The sequence below is a fragment of the Aotus nancymaae genome, unplaced genomic scaffold (genome assembly GCF_030222135.1).
Source record: "Aotus nancymaae isolate 86718 unplaced genomic scaffold, 86718_ANA_hifiasm-v0.15.2.pri h1tg000011l, whole genome shotgun sequence".
Classification (NCBI taxonomy): Eukaryota; Metazoa; Chordata; class Mammalia; order Primates; family Aotidae; genus Aotus; species Aotus nancymaae.
Genome location: NW_026988422.1, coordinates 13,204,162 through 13,221,832, shown reverse-complemented (window position 1 = coordinate 13,221,832; position 17,671 = coordinate 13,204,162). Strand labels below are relative to the sequence as shown.

General features: G+C 39.5%; 1 protein-coding gene across 17 annotated transcripts in view; it reads right to left on the bottom strand.

Moving 5' to 3' along the window:
* The window catches only part of PHLDB2 (pleckstrin homology like domain family B member 2), a 225,587-nt gene that overhangs the window by 48,160 nt on the left and 159,756 nt on the right, over positions 1-17,671 (bottom strand). For 16 of the 17 annotated variants that reach the window (XM_012460947.3, XM_012460945.2, XM_064374594.1 and 13 more), the window contains 3 exons: positions 13,773-14,156; positions 7,714-7,857; positions 6,515-6,652 (listed from right to left, as the gene is read on the bottom strand). In XM_012460947.3, coding sequence (XP_012316370.2) covers positions 6,515-6,652; positions 7,714-7,857; positions 13,773-14,156 — 666 coding nt within the window. Of the gene's footprint in view, positions 1-6,514; positions 6,653-7,713; positions 7,858-13,772; positions 14,157-15,761; positions 15,859-17,671 lie in introns of those variants that run through there. The other variant, XM_012460948.2, reaches the window with a different exon arrangement.

Below are 17,671 nucleotides of genomic sequence, written 5' to 3'. Positions count from 1 at the left end.
CCAGTTCCTAAACCCTGTGCTTTTGTTTGGGAGGCAGGCATCCTTATAGGTTCATAGATTAGGCAACTATTTTAGGCCCAAAATCATTTATGTGAAATTCATCTTTCTTTTAACAGCTTTATTGATGTAGAATTCACATGCAAGAACATGGCCTGTGTTTAAGTATTCCTTTTGATAAGTGCGGACATATACATACATCCATGATACTATGTAAGGCGGGAAGTGTTTCAGTATTGGAATATTCTAAACTTGATAGAGATAACACAGATTACATAGCATATATTATATGACATTTCCAGTAAGGTTTGGAGCAGTACCCTCTAATCAAACATGTTACTATTTCTGTAGCTACATTTATGAATATTCAACCTTATAAAATGACTTTTTTCCCCCATAAAACTTTTCAGATTTTGGAATTGCAGAGGAAAGATTCTAGTCCTGTGTCAACAAATAATGATTGTTGAGTACTCGTTCTCTGCCTCTAAAGAGGCACATCTTAATATTTCTTTCTTAGATTTTCTTCCTTTTGGCTTTGACATTTTGATTATACAACTGATGGATATTTAGTAAAGAAAAAACCAAGAAAATCAGAAACTCAGCACTTAGGTAATCAAACAACTACCAGAGAAAAATAGCCTCAATCTGGAATCCTATTGACTTAATCCCCAAATCCCATTATACAATTCCACTTCCTCTGACCAGGGAGCTAACTTTGAAATGTAAGAAAGAGGCACGGGAAGGGCTGGGTCCCTTCTGCACACTGACTGTGACTTGGCACCTGTTCTGCACTCAAGAGGCATTAACACTTTGCTGAAGAATTCTGGGCTAGGCTCACTGTCTCTCCCTGGCTCCAAAGGAAGGATGGAGAGGAAGTAACAGGTACTTTGGCAAGAAAATCATGGGAAAAAAGATTTAACCATTTAACATACAATGGCATATGCTTACTGTAGAAACATTAGGAAGCCAAAGAATTTAAGATTTCACTCAGGAACGTGTTATACGGCACAGAGTGCTTTAAGCTTCAAACCTTCAAGTGTGTTTTATGTGTTTAAGTGTGCAGGCTAGGATGGCTACAAAATGTAACAATGCATCTGTGTGAAGACACATGATATTTGTCCTTAAACAAAAGGATGGTTTGAGATTTATGATTACCATCTGGGTCATGGAAAGACCCTTCAGCAAGTCTACTGAATCAGAGCCTGTTTTTAACCATTTTATTTAATTTTGGTAGAACTGACTTGATTTTTGTATGCTAAAAAGAAGCACAGATAAAAACAGATAATCCGGAAATAGAGGAAACTGAAAAACTATTTTTGGTTTCAAGTTTTTAATGTTGCCAGAAATAGATGAAGACAGAAAATCTACACAAACAGATGCACACATCCGTATCTTCTTAGCCATTGCCTAAGATCAGGCTTTGTCTTGGAATGGGGATGGAGAGTGAAAGGGAAGGAAGCCAGTTCCCCAGTCAGGCCTTTGCCCAAGCTGGGCTTCATGGTGCTAGTGATTCCCCTACTGTCACCAGGCCCATTAAACAAAAACAGTTTACTAGACCAGAGGACCCAATCTTCTTCTTTCACTTGCAATAAGAAAATCTGATGGTCTCTTTGCTTACTGCTTCACCAAATAAATATACCTTCCAGGTTTATGTTCAAGTTAGACCCTGGTTTAAGGTTTATCAACGTTCACAGTGGCTCCATCTGTGTTGTGGCTACTCTCTGAGAACACAATGGGCAGGCGGCATGTATCTCAAGGTCAGATGGAAACAGGCTTATTGATGCTCTTAACAGTGGTACCCCTAGGGGTAATAAAAGGCCAGTGCAGGAAACTGCTGCAAAAATGTTCAATAAATACATAGTAGAATAAACTGTCTATATTTTATGTTTTCTATATAAGGATGCCTACAGTTTATATTTCATATGGTAACATATAAGTACCAATCATATATAATACATATTAACTTATACTAAATATGCAAAACAAAATGCATTTCTAAATCAGCTAAAAGAAGTACTATTAAAGACCAATTTTCAGAGCCAAGAAAATAACATCAGTAATTTCATATCAAGATTTCAATGCTGATGGGTGGGCGCGGTGGCTCACGCTTGTAATCCCAGCACTTTGGGAGGCCAAGACCGGCAGATAACCCCTGACATGATGCATTTGAGACCAGCCTGGACAACATGACAAATCTCCGTCTCTACTGAAAATATAAAAATTAGCTGGGCCTGCTGGTGGGCGCCTGGAATCCCAACTACTCGGGAGGCTGAGGCAAGAGAATCACTTAAACCTGGGAGGAGGAGGTTGCAATGAGCCAAGACTGTGCCATTGCACTCCAGCCTGGGCAACAGAAAGAGAGTCCATCCCCACAAAAAAAGAAAAATAAAAGATTTGAAGGTTGAGGTATTCTGAGGTATTATTACACCTTTTTCCTATGGCTCTGGCCTTGTCTCCAAAATGCTAGAGCCAGGCTTACAGGATGTACTATCCACATCTGAATCGGAGCTGGCCCAACAGAGATATCTTTTCAGGTTTTGCTTTTCTCATTCCAGGGTTTATATCTGACCACAGCAACAGGTGTATGGAAGAGGAAATGCGATCCCTAAGGGCAAAGGCCACTTCCTCCTTCTGTCTTACGCTCTGGCATGATGGGCCGTGTGACTACAGGCCTCCTGGCATGTGCATGCGGGCAGCCCAGCCCAGCTGTCCTGAAACTTGGCTTCACGTAGCTCTTTGGCAGGTGTTTGGCTCAGTGTTTTGCTAAGGCCCAGTTTAGACTAGCTATTAGCAGGAAAATCTAACAACAATATTCCCAAGCACACTGGGCAGTAACTTGGCACATGCTATGGGCTGGATAAACAGTGTATCACAGTGCCCCAGTGCTCTCCTCTATTTCACAGGCTAGAGTGGGAAATAAATGTCTAGTAACCCCCGAACAAACATAAATTAGAAAATGTTTATCTGTAAAAAGAACAACATGGAAAATCTAATCTGAACTGGAAAGGTCTAGGAGGGCTTTTCTGAAAAACTAACACTGATCTTGAGCCCTGAAAGACAGACCAATGAGGCATGGAATATGGTGAAGAGAATGCCAGGTAGGGGAAAACAGTATCTACAAAGGACTGGGGTTGGGGGAGGACGAATCTTTTAACAAATAGAAAGATAGAAAGGAAGGCGACTGTGAGAGTGATGTGAAGAATGGGAGGGTGGTGACAGGCTGGTGACAGATCACACTAAGGAACGTGGATGTATAATCAAGTACAGTGTGACACAAACCACAGCAATACGATCTAATTTCTTCTTTTTAATCACATTGGCTGTTGTGAAGAGAATGAATTGAAGGAAAGCAAGTGGAAGTAGACTAAATAAGAGATTTTCATAATAGAGAAGAGAATGCTGTTAGTGGAGATGCAGAGATGTTGAAGTAATTGAGAAATAAGTTGGTAATCAACTGGATGTAGGGAGGATAGGAAAGACGTGTCAAGATCAATTTCCAGGTTTCTGCTGAACATATAGGTGAATAGAGACACAATTTCCTGGTTGGTAAAACTGGAGGGTGGAGGGTGGAGGGTGGAAGGCAAGGGAACAGATAAGATCAAGAGTTCAGTTATGGGTGTGTTCAGTTGGAAATACTCAAGAAATATCTGAGTGGAGATGTCAGGTAGGCTACAGGATATGAGTCAGTGTTCCCAAAATGGTACGGACTAGCGAAATCCCTATGCTAGTCACCGGCATATACAAGTTATTTGAAGCCATAGCAACAGAAGGACATGAGGGTACAAGAGAAATGAGTTCAGATCAGAGATAAAGAGTGAGAAAGAGGTCAGAGAAATGGACAGAATACCAGAAGACTGTGGTACACAGAGGCAAAGAAGAGGGAGACAGTGAAGAAGGACCAAGAGAAAGAGCTGTCCCCTGTACCGGATGCTGCTCCGGAGTCTGATCATGAGGGGACTGGAAAGCACCCAGCAGGCTGGGCGGCACTGAGGTCTTTAGTAGTCTTAACAGGAGAAAATCTGATGGAGGAGTAGAGATCTAAGCCAACTGGAGGGGGAAGAATGTTTAACTGGAAAATGAAGAAAAGGAGACACAATATACTCAGAAAATTGTTTGATAAGTTTAGCTACAATGAAGATAAGAGGGATAAGGTAGTAGCTTATTGTTAACAAATAAAGTAGTAATTTATTTAAAAAATAATAATGTTGGCATGCTGACAGCAAAGAGGGAGAAACTGACCCCAGGGGGTGAGGGTGCAGAAAGACTAAAGACCTAAAGAAGGTGGGATGGGATGACACCCAGAGCACATCCAATGGGACTAGTCTTTGATGGAAGGAGGGAACCCCCACTTCATTGTGAGAAGATGGGATGCTTTTAATTTCTCTGCAGAGCAGGTGGTAAGATGATCTCTGAGCCAGAGGGATGAAAGTGGGCCAGGGGTATGAACAGAGTGTATGAAATAGCTGTGGCATTAAATGGTGGACTACATTTATTTGAGAAACATAATAATGTTTTCGCCAAGCTGTGTTGAGTCTCTATTTGAGTTTAGTTGTCAAAAATACATAGTAACATCATCTAGACCAGTCTTTGTTTCCACTCCCCTCATCCTCTTCTGGAGTTCCTAACCCAGAGCCAGTTTCTGCCATTTTTCACATGATGTGATGACAGACAATAATCCTACCTTCTAAGACCAACTAATCCCCTCACAGCTGTCTGACCTGGTCCTATGCGTCGAGTCCCTGGAGTCCCCTCTCCGGTGCATAGCCTCTGTCAAGCCATCAAAACAATATTAGGAAGGATGGAGGTGGCTTCCTTGCTTGTTTCTGCCCATGTTCCTAGAATTCTACCTGTACCTCCTGAGAATATAACATAACTTTTCCTGGGAAGTGAGATCTAACATTGGCTCAATTTGCTTCACTTTAGTGTAGAATCTGATACTAATGAGACATACACAAATAGAGTTTGTAGCCCATGCTATATAGAGTTCGTAGCCCATGCTATATGTGAGATACACAAAATAAATAACTACACGGATTAGGATGGCAGGAGGGTTCACAGGGAACATGATACCCAATTCCTGTGTTGAATGAGTTTTCTAGTATGACATAAATAGCAATAAAACTACTCTACTATTACTTAATTAGTATTTACTTGATAGGAAAATATTGATAAATACCAATACAAGACATCTGATTCCTCCAATGAAGGCTTCTTGCAGAATCTTTGAGAAGCATAGCCATTCGCTGAATCCTTCTGGACTGCAGACTTAGACAGTCAATTCTTGGACTTGCTTTTGGCCTTTTGAGAAAAATACACCCACTACCCAAATACTACTTAAATGTTTGGAGGCAGAATGAACACACATAAAATTTAAAATGAAAAGTCTCTGCAGTTTAATTCTGACATGCTGGCCACCAAGAATTGATGTGTAGCATTTAATTTGACTTTTATTTCTGACTGTCATTTTGAGCTCATTCTCTGGTACCAAGATCAAATGCCCTTATTTATAGGTCTTAAACAAATAGCCTAAAAAGGAAGTCACATTCAGCAGAAATTCCTTCCACACATTACCACTAGAACTTACTCAAACTAAAAAATTTTTCTTTTTCTCAGCTTAGTGGAGAACATGGTGAGTAAGGAAGAATGTGTTAAAGCTTATTTGCTTTTTTCTTTCTCAAATTGGAATTTTATTTTCAGTTTTATTGGAATGTTTTTAGTTCAGCTCTAACTAATTCAGAATGGGAGAGGAGAGTAATGTATATTTCCCAGAGGAAAAAAACACATGCACAGACAAATCGAAAACCCAACTATCATTCTGAATTCTAAAATCTGCAAGTGATTTTTCATACTTTCCCTAATAGATATCAGCCAACATTCAGGTTGTGATCCAAAATGTATATGCAGGACCTTTTCCAAGATAAGTGTCAACTGTGTTTCACAGATAACTTTCCTTTGGCAGTGTGGGAGGACTCCCCCCAGAAGAAAATACAGAAACTTCAATTCATTTGTCAAAAAGCAGTGCACTTGCATTGTAAACAATAGCAAGGCGAAGCAGGTGAGATGAACGGTTCTCATTCATCTGTTTAATAAACAGAAAAATAAAAAGAAATGAGGCAACCCTATTTGAACATGCTTAAGCCATCCCTATAGGGCAGCAATGGTAAAGAACTTCAGTATACTAAAAAAATTACTTAAAAAACACAATGGAATCAGAAAAGCAGAAAGGCCAATGGAAAAAAGCAAACAAACAACTCACTCATGTCAAGTAGAATAAAGCTGTCAGGAATATCGGCTCACAAATTATATGAGATTTGCTTTCTCAGCATCAGCTGCCCGGTACCTGGCAGTTCTTAGTTTCTGGCAATGTATGACCTTAGGATTTTTCTCTAGTGCCACTGTCTCCAGGAACATGACACACAAATCCAAAACCACAATAATCCATTCAACATTTAAATTCAATCAGTTGGGACCACCACTTTGCCCATAAAAATTGCATTAAAATATAATTTTCTTTTACCTTGGTCTTTTCACCAACAATGTTCTTTTCCAGTTCAGCTATTTTCCGGTTTAGATGATCCAAAATCTCCTTCTCCTTCATAAGTTCAGTTGTTTCAGATTGCTGTTCTCCATCCAAGAGAGCACATTCCATATCCAACTAAGGACACAGACCAAAGCTCAGAAGTGTTTCACCTTCAGGGATAGTCTCAACTGCCCACCCTAGAGATACATTTGCAACAGCTACAGACTTCCAAAAGTAATACTGTATCAGCCAGACTGGGGGCCTGAGAACACTCCAGAGAGCCCATGTGAAATCAGGATTCCCATATAAGAAAGCTAGAGAGCTTAGAATATATTCACTAAAAAAACTAGCTATCTTATAACCTAACTTTTCTACTATAACCCCTCTTCTGCTCACTTCTCAAGGATATTTTGCCTATTTGCTTAGGTTCAAACTCAAGTACAGACCACGATGAGAGCAGCCACGTCTTTCTTTCTTTGTCCCTAGAGCATGGGAAGAGAAAGTTACCCGAGCCCAGTATGTGAGCTCTGCATTCCTAGCAATGCCAGCAGGAGGGGCTTCCAGTGTCTCTATACAAGACAACAGGTGAGCAGTCCCCTAACCACTTAAGGGCCTGCTGGCATCATCTGTAAGGACAGACACACAGATCTTCCCTAGGCAGAATTACGTGCCCCTTCTCATGCGATGGAGGTAACATAAAAATTGCCACTGTCTTCTATTATAGTTATGCAATATGTGTCTGTCTGCTCCCTAGTTTGCAAACCTCTAGGAAGCTGGATCTATTTCTGAGCCATGTGTGAATTTCATCATGGTGCCAATGTGATATTCAACTCACAATAAAGCATGCTCAGAAAACATTTGCTGGATTTGACCTTGAAATCTAAATACAGGGCACCTCAGCTGATAGATCCTATGTTAGGTCAGAAAGCACATACTAGTTAAGACAAAGTTGGTTGAAGATTCATAAAGTACATTAAAAAGAGTGTAGTACATTTATGTCATCTGGTTTTAAAAAAAAAACAGAAAAAAGGAAAGTAGAAAAAGGGTATTTTTACCCTACACACAGAACCCACTGAATAAATGTTTGCTTATGTTGACTTCTATGTATCAGGCCTCCAAAGCCTGTACCTGAATGAGCAGCAGTATTTTTAAGCTAAAGGAAAGCAAGAAAAGAGGGGAGAGGGTAAAAAGTTTACCTCTCTAGAAGATTCATCCATCTGATCATTTATGTCTTTGATTTTTTGTTTAAGTTCCTCGAGGTTGTTCAGAATGACTATCCGGGTTTCTTCCATTGCAGCCAACTCCTGAGATCTCTGTTCTTCACTTATATCCTCTGGGGTCTGCGATTAATCAATACAGAAATGGATTATTCATACTTCAGTTCTAGAATTTCCCAGCTTGACTTGTAAACCATTCATAGGTCTAGCGTTTCCTAGTCTCCATGCCCGTGTAGATTTTAAAAGCATCCCTGCAATTGCACGCTTAGAGCTCTGGTGTGTTTTTTCCACATTATGCCATCCTCATCAATTAGGCTCTCAAGAGACTTCAGACAAAACAACTTCAGTTCACCAATTCACATCGTTTTGAAGCTAAAAGAACTAAGAGATTATACAGATAAGAAAAATGTGGAACGTAGAGATTGAGTTGACTTCTCCAAGGTTATAAAGTTCAGCACAACAGAGAACGAGAACTGACAGAAGACTTGTGACATCTTCCTCAGGGATCTCTTGAGCATGCTGGCTACGGTCATTACAAGCACAATATTCTGTGCCATCTTCAAGGTGAGGACATCTCCTATAAAAGCCTCTTGAATCTCTTAGGCATCCTGTTGGATGTCACTGCTAGGGTTATCTGCAAAGGAGCTTATGTATTTCCTTCTCAACACACATTAGAAAAGCAAGGGCACATCACTTTGGGGAGGCATAAAATGACTTAAAACTACACCCTTGGTGTTAAGTTAACAGGAGCTTCACTTTTGTGTTAGTACACTATTTCCTGTCTTTGTCCTATAGACCTTCTTGCTATACAGCATCTAAGACACGCCCTAAAACAGGACACTGGCCACCATTTGTAAAATTACTTCATGGAAAAACTGGTTCATCGGCAAGAAATAAGAAAGTCGAGAAACTAATTAAGTGACAGAGTGCATAGTTACACTCCTGAATGGAGCTAATGACAGATGCCCAGGGAAGAAAGCAATATTGTAGATCACACACACGGTCAAAATGTGACTGTTTATTGTTCAAGAAGAGAACTGAGTGAATACAAAGAGCCTCCTCCTTCTAGAATTTCAAGTTAGTTATCTTGGATATCACCGGGTAGAGACCAATCTTTCTATATATAATATATGTCAGAATAAATATATTATTTATTCAAATTATCCCTTTTTGAAAAAGTAATTTTTTGAATCAGGAAGTCAATAATTATACTGTTTCACAAATGAAAATTGAAAACAGCAGCCCAGTTGAGTAAATTATTGAATATTTGTTACTAACTGTTGGGGAAAAAACTTGAAATTAAACCTCGAAAAAATCCCTTTAGCATACTTCACTAGGTTCACTTAATTTGACAATCTTGATAATACCTTTAAGAAGCCATCCATCATGTCATATTTTGTACTCTTTATTCATATTTATATTCTTTATTCTTTACTTTGTAGCTTTTTGTTTTTTAAATTTTTACACAGAGTCTTGCTCTGTCCCCCAGGCTGCAGTACAATGGTGCGATCTCGGCTCACTGTAACCTCCACCTCCCAGGTTCTAGTGATTTTCCTGCCTCGGCCTCCTCTCCTGAGTAGCTGGAATTACAGGTGCCTGCCACCACGCCCAGCTAATTTTTGTATTTTTAGTACAGGCAAAGTTTCAGCATGTTGGTAAGTCTGGTCTCGAACTCCGGACCTCAGGTGATCCCCCTGGCTTCAGCCTCCCAAAGTGCTGGGAGTCACCATGCCTGGCTACTTTGTAGCTTCTTAAAGTGATTCAATGATTCAGAATTTAGTACCTCAGGTTTGTTAAGATGAAGGTAAGCAGCTCTTCCAAACTCTGACATTTAGCTCTTTGTCATCTTACATCCAATATCTTATCAACTAATAAAACAACTGTTGACCTTTTTATCACAGACAATAAAGCTCATTGTCCTAATACTAAGGTGCCTGTTTTAAGCCATGAGGAATGCCTGTAACAGTGAAATGGCATTCCAGAATCACTGTGAATAATCCTAGCAGGAAAGCCTCACCAAGGCCAGTATCCTGTTGGGTCAAGATTACATATTAGGTTTCTACTTCCAACATGGCTTAAAAATATCTCTCTCACAGGTGGACGCAAGGCATTAAGAAAAATACAAAACAACAGAACAATCTGCAAAACTCTAAACTTTAAAGATGGTTAAGAGTGGGAATCATCTGCATAATTCAAAATTTTTAGAAAGTTTATCACAATAGATATGTCTGATAACAGACAACTTAAGATACTGTTTATGGCAATAAAGCCACAAATGCCATCTAGGAAATATTCATGGGTTTTTTTTTCTAAGTTATTTATAAGAAACAAAATCTCCAGGAAGCATTCTAAAACTGAACGCTTTATGATAGAATGGGGTGAGGTCAATGTAATCTCATTTATTAACCAAATAAAGAAAACCAATAGAAAGCCAAGGTGTGGTAGCCACTGAGTAGCTTTAAGTTTTATAGTGACAGAGACATTGTAATTCTAAACATATGCCCTTCATTTTAATTTCTCTGGGAATTTTTTTTTTTTTACAGTAATGGACAAGAATCTACTAACAGTGACATGTTTTAATAAGCACATCACACATGTATGTGCATCCTCTAATATGTTATCTTCGGGGAAACCTGATCCACGCAGGAGAGGGGAGAGATGATAGAGGAAAAGACACTTTCTACCTGACCCTTTTTCACAGATTTCTTCTTAAAACCCTTCTGCAGCCAAAGGAGACAGGGGTGCAAGGGACTCAAAAGGAGAAAGATGAGCCAGCTTTCCAGACAACTTTTACCTCAGGAGGTGGTTCAGGAAGGCCAACTAAAATTAGCATATTTCCAAGGTCATCTGCATCTGTAAGTATTATATAAAGCAAGTTCTTGACTGGTAACTCTCAGGTTTCCTAAGTATCATTAAGATCGTTGTTTTGTATAGTTAAGTCAGCTTACAGTGTTTTTCACATTCCTCTCTCCTCCATTTATCCCTCAATCGAGTATTAACACTGAACTTTGTTAGGCAAATAATCCAGTGTGCAAATTAATTGAAGAGGAAGAGCATCCAAAACAAATGGTTATGAGGTTTCTTTTTTTTAATTTTCTATCTCCTCTCTCAAGGTAATATATTTCTATCTTCAGAAAGTAACAAGTAAAAAAATGTGTTCCTGAAACCCATCAGCTTCCCTCACTTGCACTCTTTCTACACTGCTGTGCGGTGGCCTGGGTGTCCCGGATCTTTCCTGCCTTTACAGGGTGCACAGTCTCACCTCTCTTGCTACAACAGATGCTGCACTAAGCTTCAGAGGCCTCCTAGTCCACAGTTACACGCTTGAGCAATTAAAAACATCTGCCAGGATCTGCTCATGTACATACCAACAGCATTCTTGTCATAGGCCTCTCCAGGAGGAAACCTGTCTCCCAAAAGATAGTCTTTAGAGAGAGCACACAGCTTAATGTTTTTAACAAAAAAATGGCAGATCTCCAGGAAGGAAGAAATGTGAAAAGATTTAAAATCAAAAGGAAGCCAATGGCTGACGACAATAGCTCAACTTTTCAACTGACGGGTCACTGACTGTGCCTGAACACAAACAACTTTTGATTCCTCCCTGCCCCAACTTTCTTCCCCTATTCTGGTTTCTAATCATTCCAACTTTCTGCCCACAGAAACAGATGTCCTGTTCAGAATTACTCTCCATCGAGAATTAGTAAGGTAAACACGGTTACTAGCAAAAAGAAGGGATGAGTCAGGCTCAGTGGCTCACTTTTGTAATCTCAGCACTATGGGAGGCCGAGGCAGGCGGATCACTCAAGGTCAGGAGTTCCAGACTGGCCTGGCTAACATGGTGAAACCTCGTCTCTACTAAAAATACAAAAATTAGCCGGGTGTGATGGCGTGCACCTGTAGTCCCAGCTACTCAGGAGGCTGAGGCAGGAGAATCACTTGAACCCGGGAGGCAGAGGTTGCAGTGAGCTGAGATCACACCACTGCACTCCAGCCTGGGTGATAGAGCAAGACTCTATGTCAAAAACAAAAAAAAAAAAAAAAAAGAAAGAAAAGAAAAAAGAAGAGATTGATGTCCAACATGTATTCAACAGTCTAAAGTTGTGATGTATGTGATGGAAAATCTCAGTAGGTAGATAAGGATTTCTGACTAGAAAACATTCAGTGTAAAAGTCTTGCTGTAGTTAAATGCACAAACTCCCTGAATAATGTGATAAACTACTGCCGGCATGTAGTACCTTGACAACATCTTTCTCTTAAAGAATCAATGCGTCCTTCTCTTATAACAAAAGATTAAAGAATCTCACAGTTGAACTTAATAGTAAGCATTAATTAAGCAAATCAATACATTAATCCTACTTATTCCTAAATAAGTGAATCCACCTTGTGAATATGGTATCTGCTTTTTCCTCTTTTTACTATTTTTGTAATTCTAATTTTAGTCCAATATAATTTTTATCTTTTCTTGTAAGCTCCTTCAAATCATTTTAGAAGAAAAGTAGAGAAACTTAAAAACTAAATTGTGGTAGAAAAAAATTATTAACCTGTGTGAAAAATATAATAACAAAAGATGTGGGGGTTCTGAGTCTTGTACAAAAAGAAAAAGAAAAAAAATTTTTTTAAAGATTTTTCCTTAAACTCCATTTAACAAATCCTCAAAAGGAAGACATTTTTAAACCAACATATGCCCAGAAGACTAAATAGTACTTACGAGCACAGATAAATCTGAAGCTGCTATATGTCCAAAAAATATAAAGTCAAAATAAAGACTACTTTTGATAAAAGGCTAATCTGCTTAACCACAAACAGCTCTTACTACTCAGTAAAATACAAGACAAATAAAACAATTAAAAAATGGGTGAATAACAAGAATAAGTGGGTCAAAAAATACAAATTATAACTAAAAATATGAAAAGATCCCCAACTTTATGCATAATTAAAGAAAAGCAAATTAAAACTTCTATCAATTTGGCTAATGGAAAAATTTTGACAATATGCGACCTTGGCAAGTGTATGGAGAACAAGGTGTGCACATACACTTAGTGAAAGTGTCACCTGGAAATGTAGACATTTTTTTAAATATGGTCTTTTGAAAGTACAATTTGGAAATATTGAGTAAGATGAAAAATACACAAACTCTTTGACCCAGCAATTCCACTTTTAGTAAGTGATATCACAGGCACATTTGCAGAATTGTGCGAATATATATATGCTACGATATTTGCTGCATATGGATTTTATTAGCCAAAAAAACCTGAAAATAGGCCGGGCATGGTGGCTCACGCCTGTAATCCCAGCACTTTGGGAGGCCAAGGCGGGTGGATCACGAGGTCAAGAGGTCGAGACCATCCTGGTCAACATGGTGAAACCCCGTCTCTACTAAAAATACAAAAAATTAGCTGGGCGTGGTGGCGCGTGCCTGTAATCCCAGCTACTCGGGAGGCTGAGGCAGGAGAATTGCCTGAACCCAGGAGGTGGAGGTTGCAGTGAGCTGAGATCGTGCCATTGCACTCCAGCCTGGGTAACAAGAGCGAAACTCCGTCTCAAAAAAAAAAAAAAAACCTGAAAATAAATGGTAGTTGCAAACAAAAGAAAACCAATTGTTCATTAAAAAGAATGATGTAGAGCTGTGTATACTAATATGTAAAGATGCTCAAGGCATTTAGTGAGGGGAAAAAAGTACAGAATACTGTGTGTGTGTATCTGCCTGTCTGTGCCTGTAACAGCCATATATACACAAAAAATATTAGAAAGGCAGGTAAGACAATTTTAGCACCAGTTTTACACTTGCTTGTCACTCAGGTATATAACTGAAAGGGGGCAGGGAGAAGACAAATGTTCTTTCTTTCTACTCTTCTGTGCTGCTACATTTTTTACAGTGCAAATTTGTTACTTTACAGTAAACACCCGAATTTGCTGCACCTTGCTCAGCTAATAACCTTTTAATAATAAGTAGCATAACAACATCACCGGTTTCCAGCCCAAAGCATATGCACAGCCCTAGACCCTAAATCCTAGTATCTTTGCTCGGCCAGCATTACCTTTGGTAGGATACTTAGATAAGAGGACTCGCTGGAAGCTTTCGGAAAGGTGGAGGATGGTGGTGGGGGAGTCCGGGTGAGGTCGCTAAGTACTTCACCATTCCTGGTGCTCCTGGGGGTAAGGAAGCTGGCACTGCTCTGACTGAGAATCCCACAGCTTGCCAAGTCTGCATCGTGGACAGAGTCTTGCCGGTGGCACCTGTATCTTGTGTCAGGGCTCATGAGGGCTTCTTCAAACACAGACTCCTCATCAGAGAGCTGCAGCTTCTCAAGCTCCTTGTTGATTTTCTGCACATCTGCCACGGTGGTCCCAGTAGATAAGCAACTGTCAGGCTTTGTGTATTCAGCACAGAGATTGAGGATGGTCTCCAGACGCTGTCTCTCCTAGAACACAGAGGAGGGGAAGGTCAGTGGGTTTGTGAGAATGAACACAACTCCAAATAAAAAGACTGAAAAGGCTGGGATGACTGGTGCTTGCATTCCACACATAAACCCAGAAACACTTGGCTGGTGATGATTTTGATAATCTTTCATTGATATATTTAAGGATCCAGGTGAAATGGGGTTTAACAACACCCAACTTTCCTCCCAAACTCAGTTCTGGCTTCTACTCTCTCCCCTTTATTATATCACAGGGCTGGCCCTAGCACACATCAGCCCTCAGTAAGTCTTTTCATGACTTATCAATGCTCCAAGGTTTCTGAAGGGCGGGGTTACGGAAAGAGACAAGGTCTCGCCCTGTCCTAAAGGCTGGAGTGCAGTGGTACAATCAAAGCTCACTTGAACTCCTGGGCTCAAGTGATCCTCCTACCTCAGCCTCCCAAAAGTCGCTGAGATTACAGGCCATGCCATTGCACCAAACTCAGTTATTTTTTTTAAAAAACCTCCATTTCCTATCTCGCCTCCTTCCCAGCCTCTACTTATATACCTTTAACAGTATCTAGCTTTTTCATCACTACTGACCTGTGCTTAAAATTAATTCTCTAACTTCCTAAATATTATCCTACTGTTAGACTGTGTGTTAGACACACAAAGAGAAAAACAGCTACTTACAGAATCTTAATTTAAAAGACCTAGCTATGTCTTCAATTTTTTTTTTCTTGAAACGCTTCAAAATTTTCGAAACTTTTTAATGCTTGGTCACCATATAAAGGTCTTTTTCTACTAATTTCTTACATAAATAATTGAAATTATAAAAAAGATAGAATGTTGCACTAAAATGAAGAATATTTCACATCAAGTCCAGATAGACACCAATGTAACTCAAATTCATATGTCATTAAATATTTGATTAATATGGCTAGAAAATAAAATTTGTTTTTTAAAAATCAATCTACAGGCCATTGATGTTTATAACAGTACTGAAATCTTACCAGACTCCCCATGCAACAGTAGATATTTATGATTTTGAACTTTAAGTAAATTAACTATATAGTTTGTGAGCAATAGGATATAATTTACAAAATGCTTCTCTGCTTCTCATAAGCCTAGACAGCATTGTTTGAGGAAATCTCAACAATTTGTAGGAAATCTCCATATCTTTACCTTTCACATTAATTCAAGGGCCAAAGTGAAAAAAGAACTAAAACCAAAAACCATCTGCTGTGATCACATTGACCACATGGAGAAGAGACTTCAAACACTCTTGATAGAAAAACATTCCAAACTGCTTATGTGCAAAAAAGCAGAAAAATATTAAGCATCACTGGACTGCTGTTTTCATTTCAATTGCAACTAATTTGTAAAGACAAACTTTAGAAGACAATTAGCTCTTTATCAGGTGACACTCCTAACAAGTAGAAAGTCAAACAGGAACAGATCAACATAACTCGTTAGGTTCCATTAAATACATTACTTTTAAATGACAAGACAGATATTAAGGCATATCTGACTTATATTTGCCCTCTAAAGTAACCCCCCAACAAAAAGAAATAAAAGAGCAACAGCTTGATCAAAAGGACTATTCAACTAGTTCCTACAAGCTCGCACCTCCCTTTCACTGCCTGAACTTCTGGACTCCAGCTGCAACTCCGTCCTCGTGGCTTCTTCCCATGGCAGGCACTCATAGCTACACACCCTCATCTTGGGTTCTTCTGCACCCTGTCCATCCAGGAGCCCTGGCCCTTATTTATCGCTGCAGTTTCCACCAGCTGCCAAGCCCTGCCCACCTCAGCTTTATGGGGAGGAAGCACGGGGGACATAGCCTTCATTGCCTTATTTTACACTTCTCCAGCAATCTGGAAAAGTCTACATGGGCATATGCAAAAACAACCTGCAAGAACATATGTAAGGAGAGGGATAAGATGTTATTACATTTTACTTCTTAACAGCATCTATATTAGAGGCTAATCTCTAAAGAAAAGTTCTTCTTCTGCTACTTAGGTAATTAAGTTGAAGCATCTAAACTCAGTCTTTCTTCATCTTTGTAGTATAACGTCATATATCAGCTTTGGCATAAATATTTGGGATTATCTGTAAGTTGTCAATTTCCAATTACCTGGGCTTTAAGATGCGGTCTGCAAAAGCATAAAAGATACTTCCATCTAGCCTGGAATACACAGAAAAATTCCTCCCACATGGCCTTCCCAAAATAGTTTCTTTTGCTGCCAGTGGTATTGCTTAATTCCAAAGGGAATAAATGATCCCAGCCTTGAGATGAATGCTATTTCAGACAGTGAAATGCAGTATTCAAAGGCTTGTGCACAGGAAGTTTGGTCTACTGGTATGTGTTTCTCTCTATTCTTATCACCCCATTCACAGCCAATCTGTCCAAGTTTGAATCACAGACTCATGCAGCACTGCTGCCCACGAGTTTAAAAGAAATCCAGGCTGCGATGAGACACATTGGCCATATAAAAGCTGCACCAAAGAAAAATAAACTGATGTCGAAAGTGCGTCAGAAGAAAGTCTGCAAGGCATTTCAGAAAGCACTACAAGAAGCCTTTTAAGGAAAACTCTGAACAGAAATTACTCTCATAAGATAATTTTCCCTTCAGCTCTCTGCACTCTGGAGTCTTCTTCCTTCCCATTCATCATGCCAATAGCCTCCAACTGCATGACCAAAAGCCAGAATGACCATTTCAGACCAGAGCCTTTCAAGAATCAAAGAGGGCACTGTTAATAATTATGCTGGAACCTCAAATGCAAATTGGGATTAGTTCTGGCAAACTGTGATGTTTGGCCCCCTACTTAAAACTCAATTTTCTTTGAAGCTTCACCTAACAACCTGCTAATTAATAAGTCAAGAGGCTGGCTGCTCTCTGAGATTTCTAAATCCTACCAACCTTTCCAAACTAGCAATCTACTGTTCATCCTCTTGAAAAGTCACATGTACAGAGGCTACATACCTTAATGGTCCAAAATATCAGTGCTAAGAATTTAGAAACTAGATCATCTTGAATCAAATTACTTCACGTACATTTTTATTTTTTGCCCGTCCCATTTCTCCTTTTCTTCATCTCTACCTCCCACATATATCAAAGGAGGTGTTGAAGGAGGCACAAGATCTTCGAAAGTATAGCTGAAGGAAAATGTGTGTAATTTTTCACTTAGAGTTTAAAGGAAAAGAAAAGGTTGTGGGCTAGGGGTATGTTTTTTGATCTCTGAGCTTTTTTCCATCTCAGAGGAATGTGTCTGACATTGTTCCCACTGCAGGTTCACAGCCCTCAGGAGAAGGTACCATCCACCTCCTAAACCCATCCAGGTGCTTTGTAACTACCACCAACCAGTCTAGGCCACAGGACGGTACACATACTGCATAAATACATACATACGTACATTATGCAGAAAACCAACTGCGGACTCTTAAGCACAGGTGAAATCTTTGCTAAAATCCTTTTGTTATAATTAAGTATGTTGGGTCATTTGTTACTTAAAAGGTCGACCTTTAATTGCTAGAT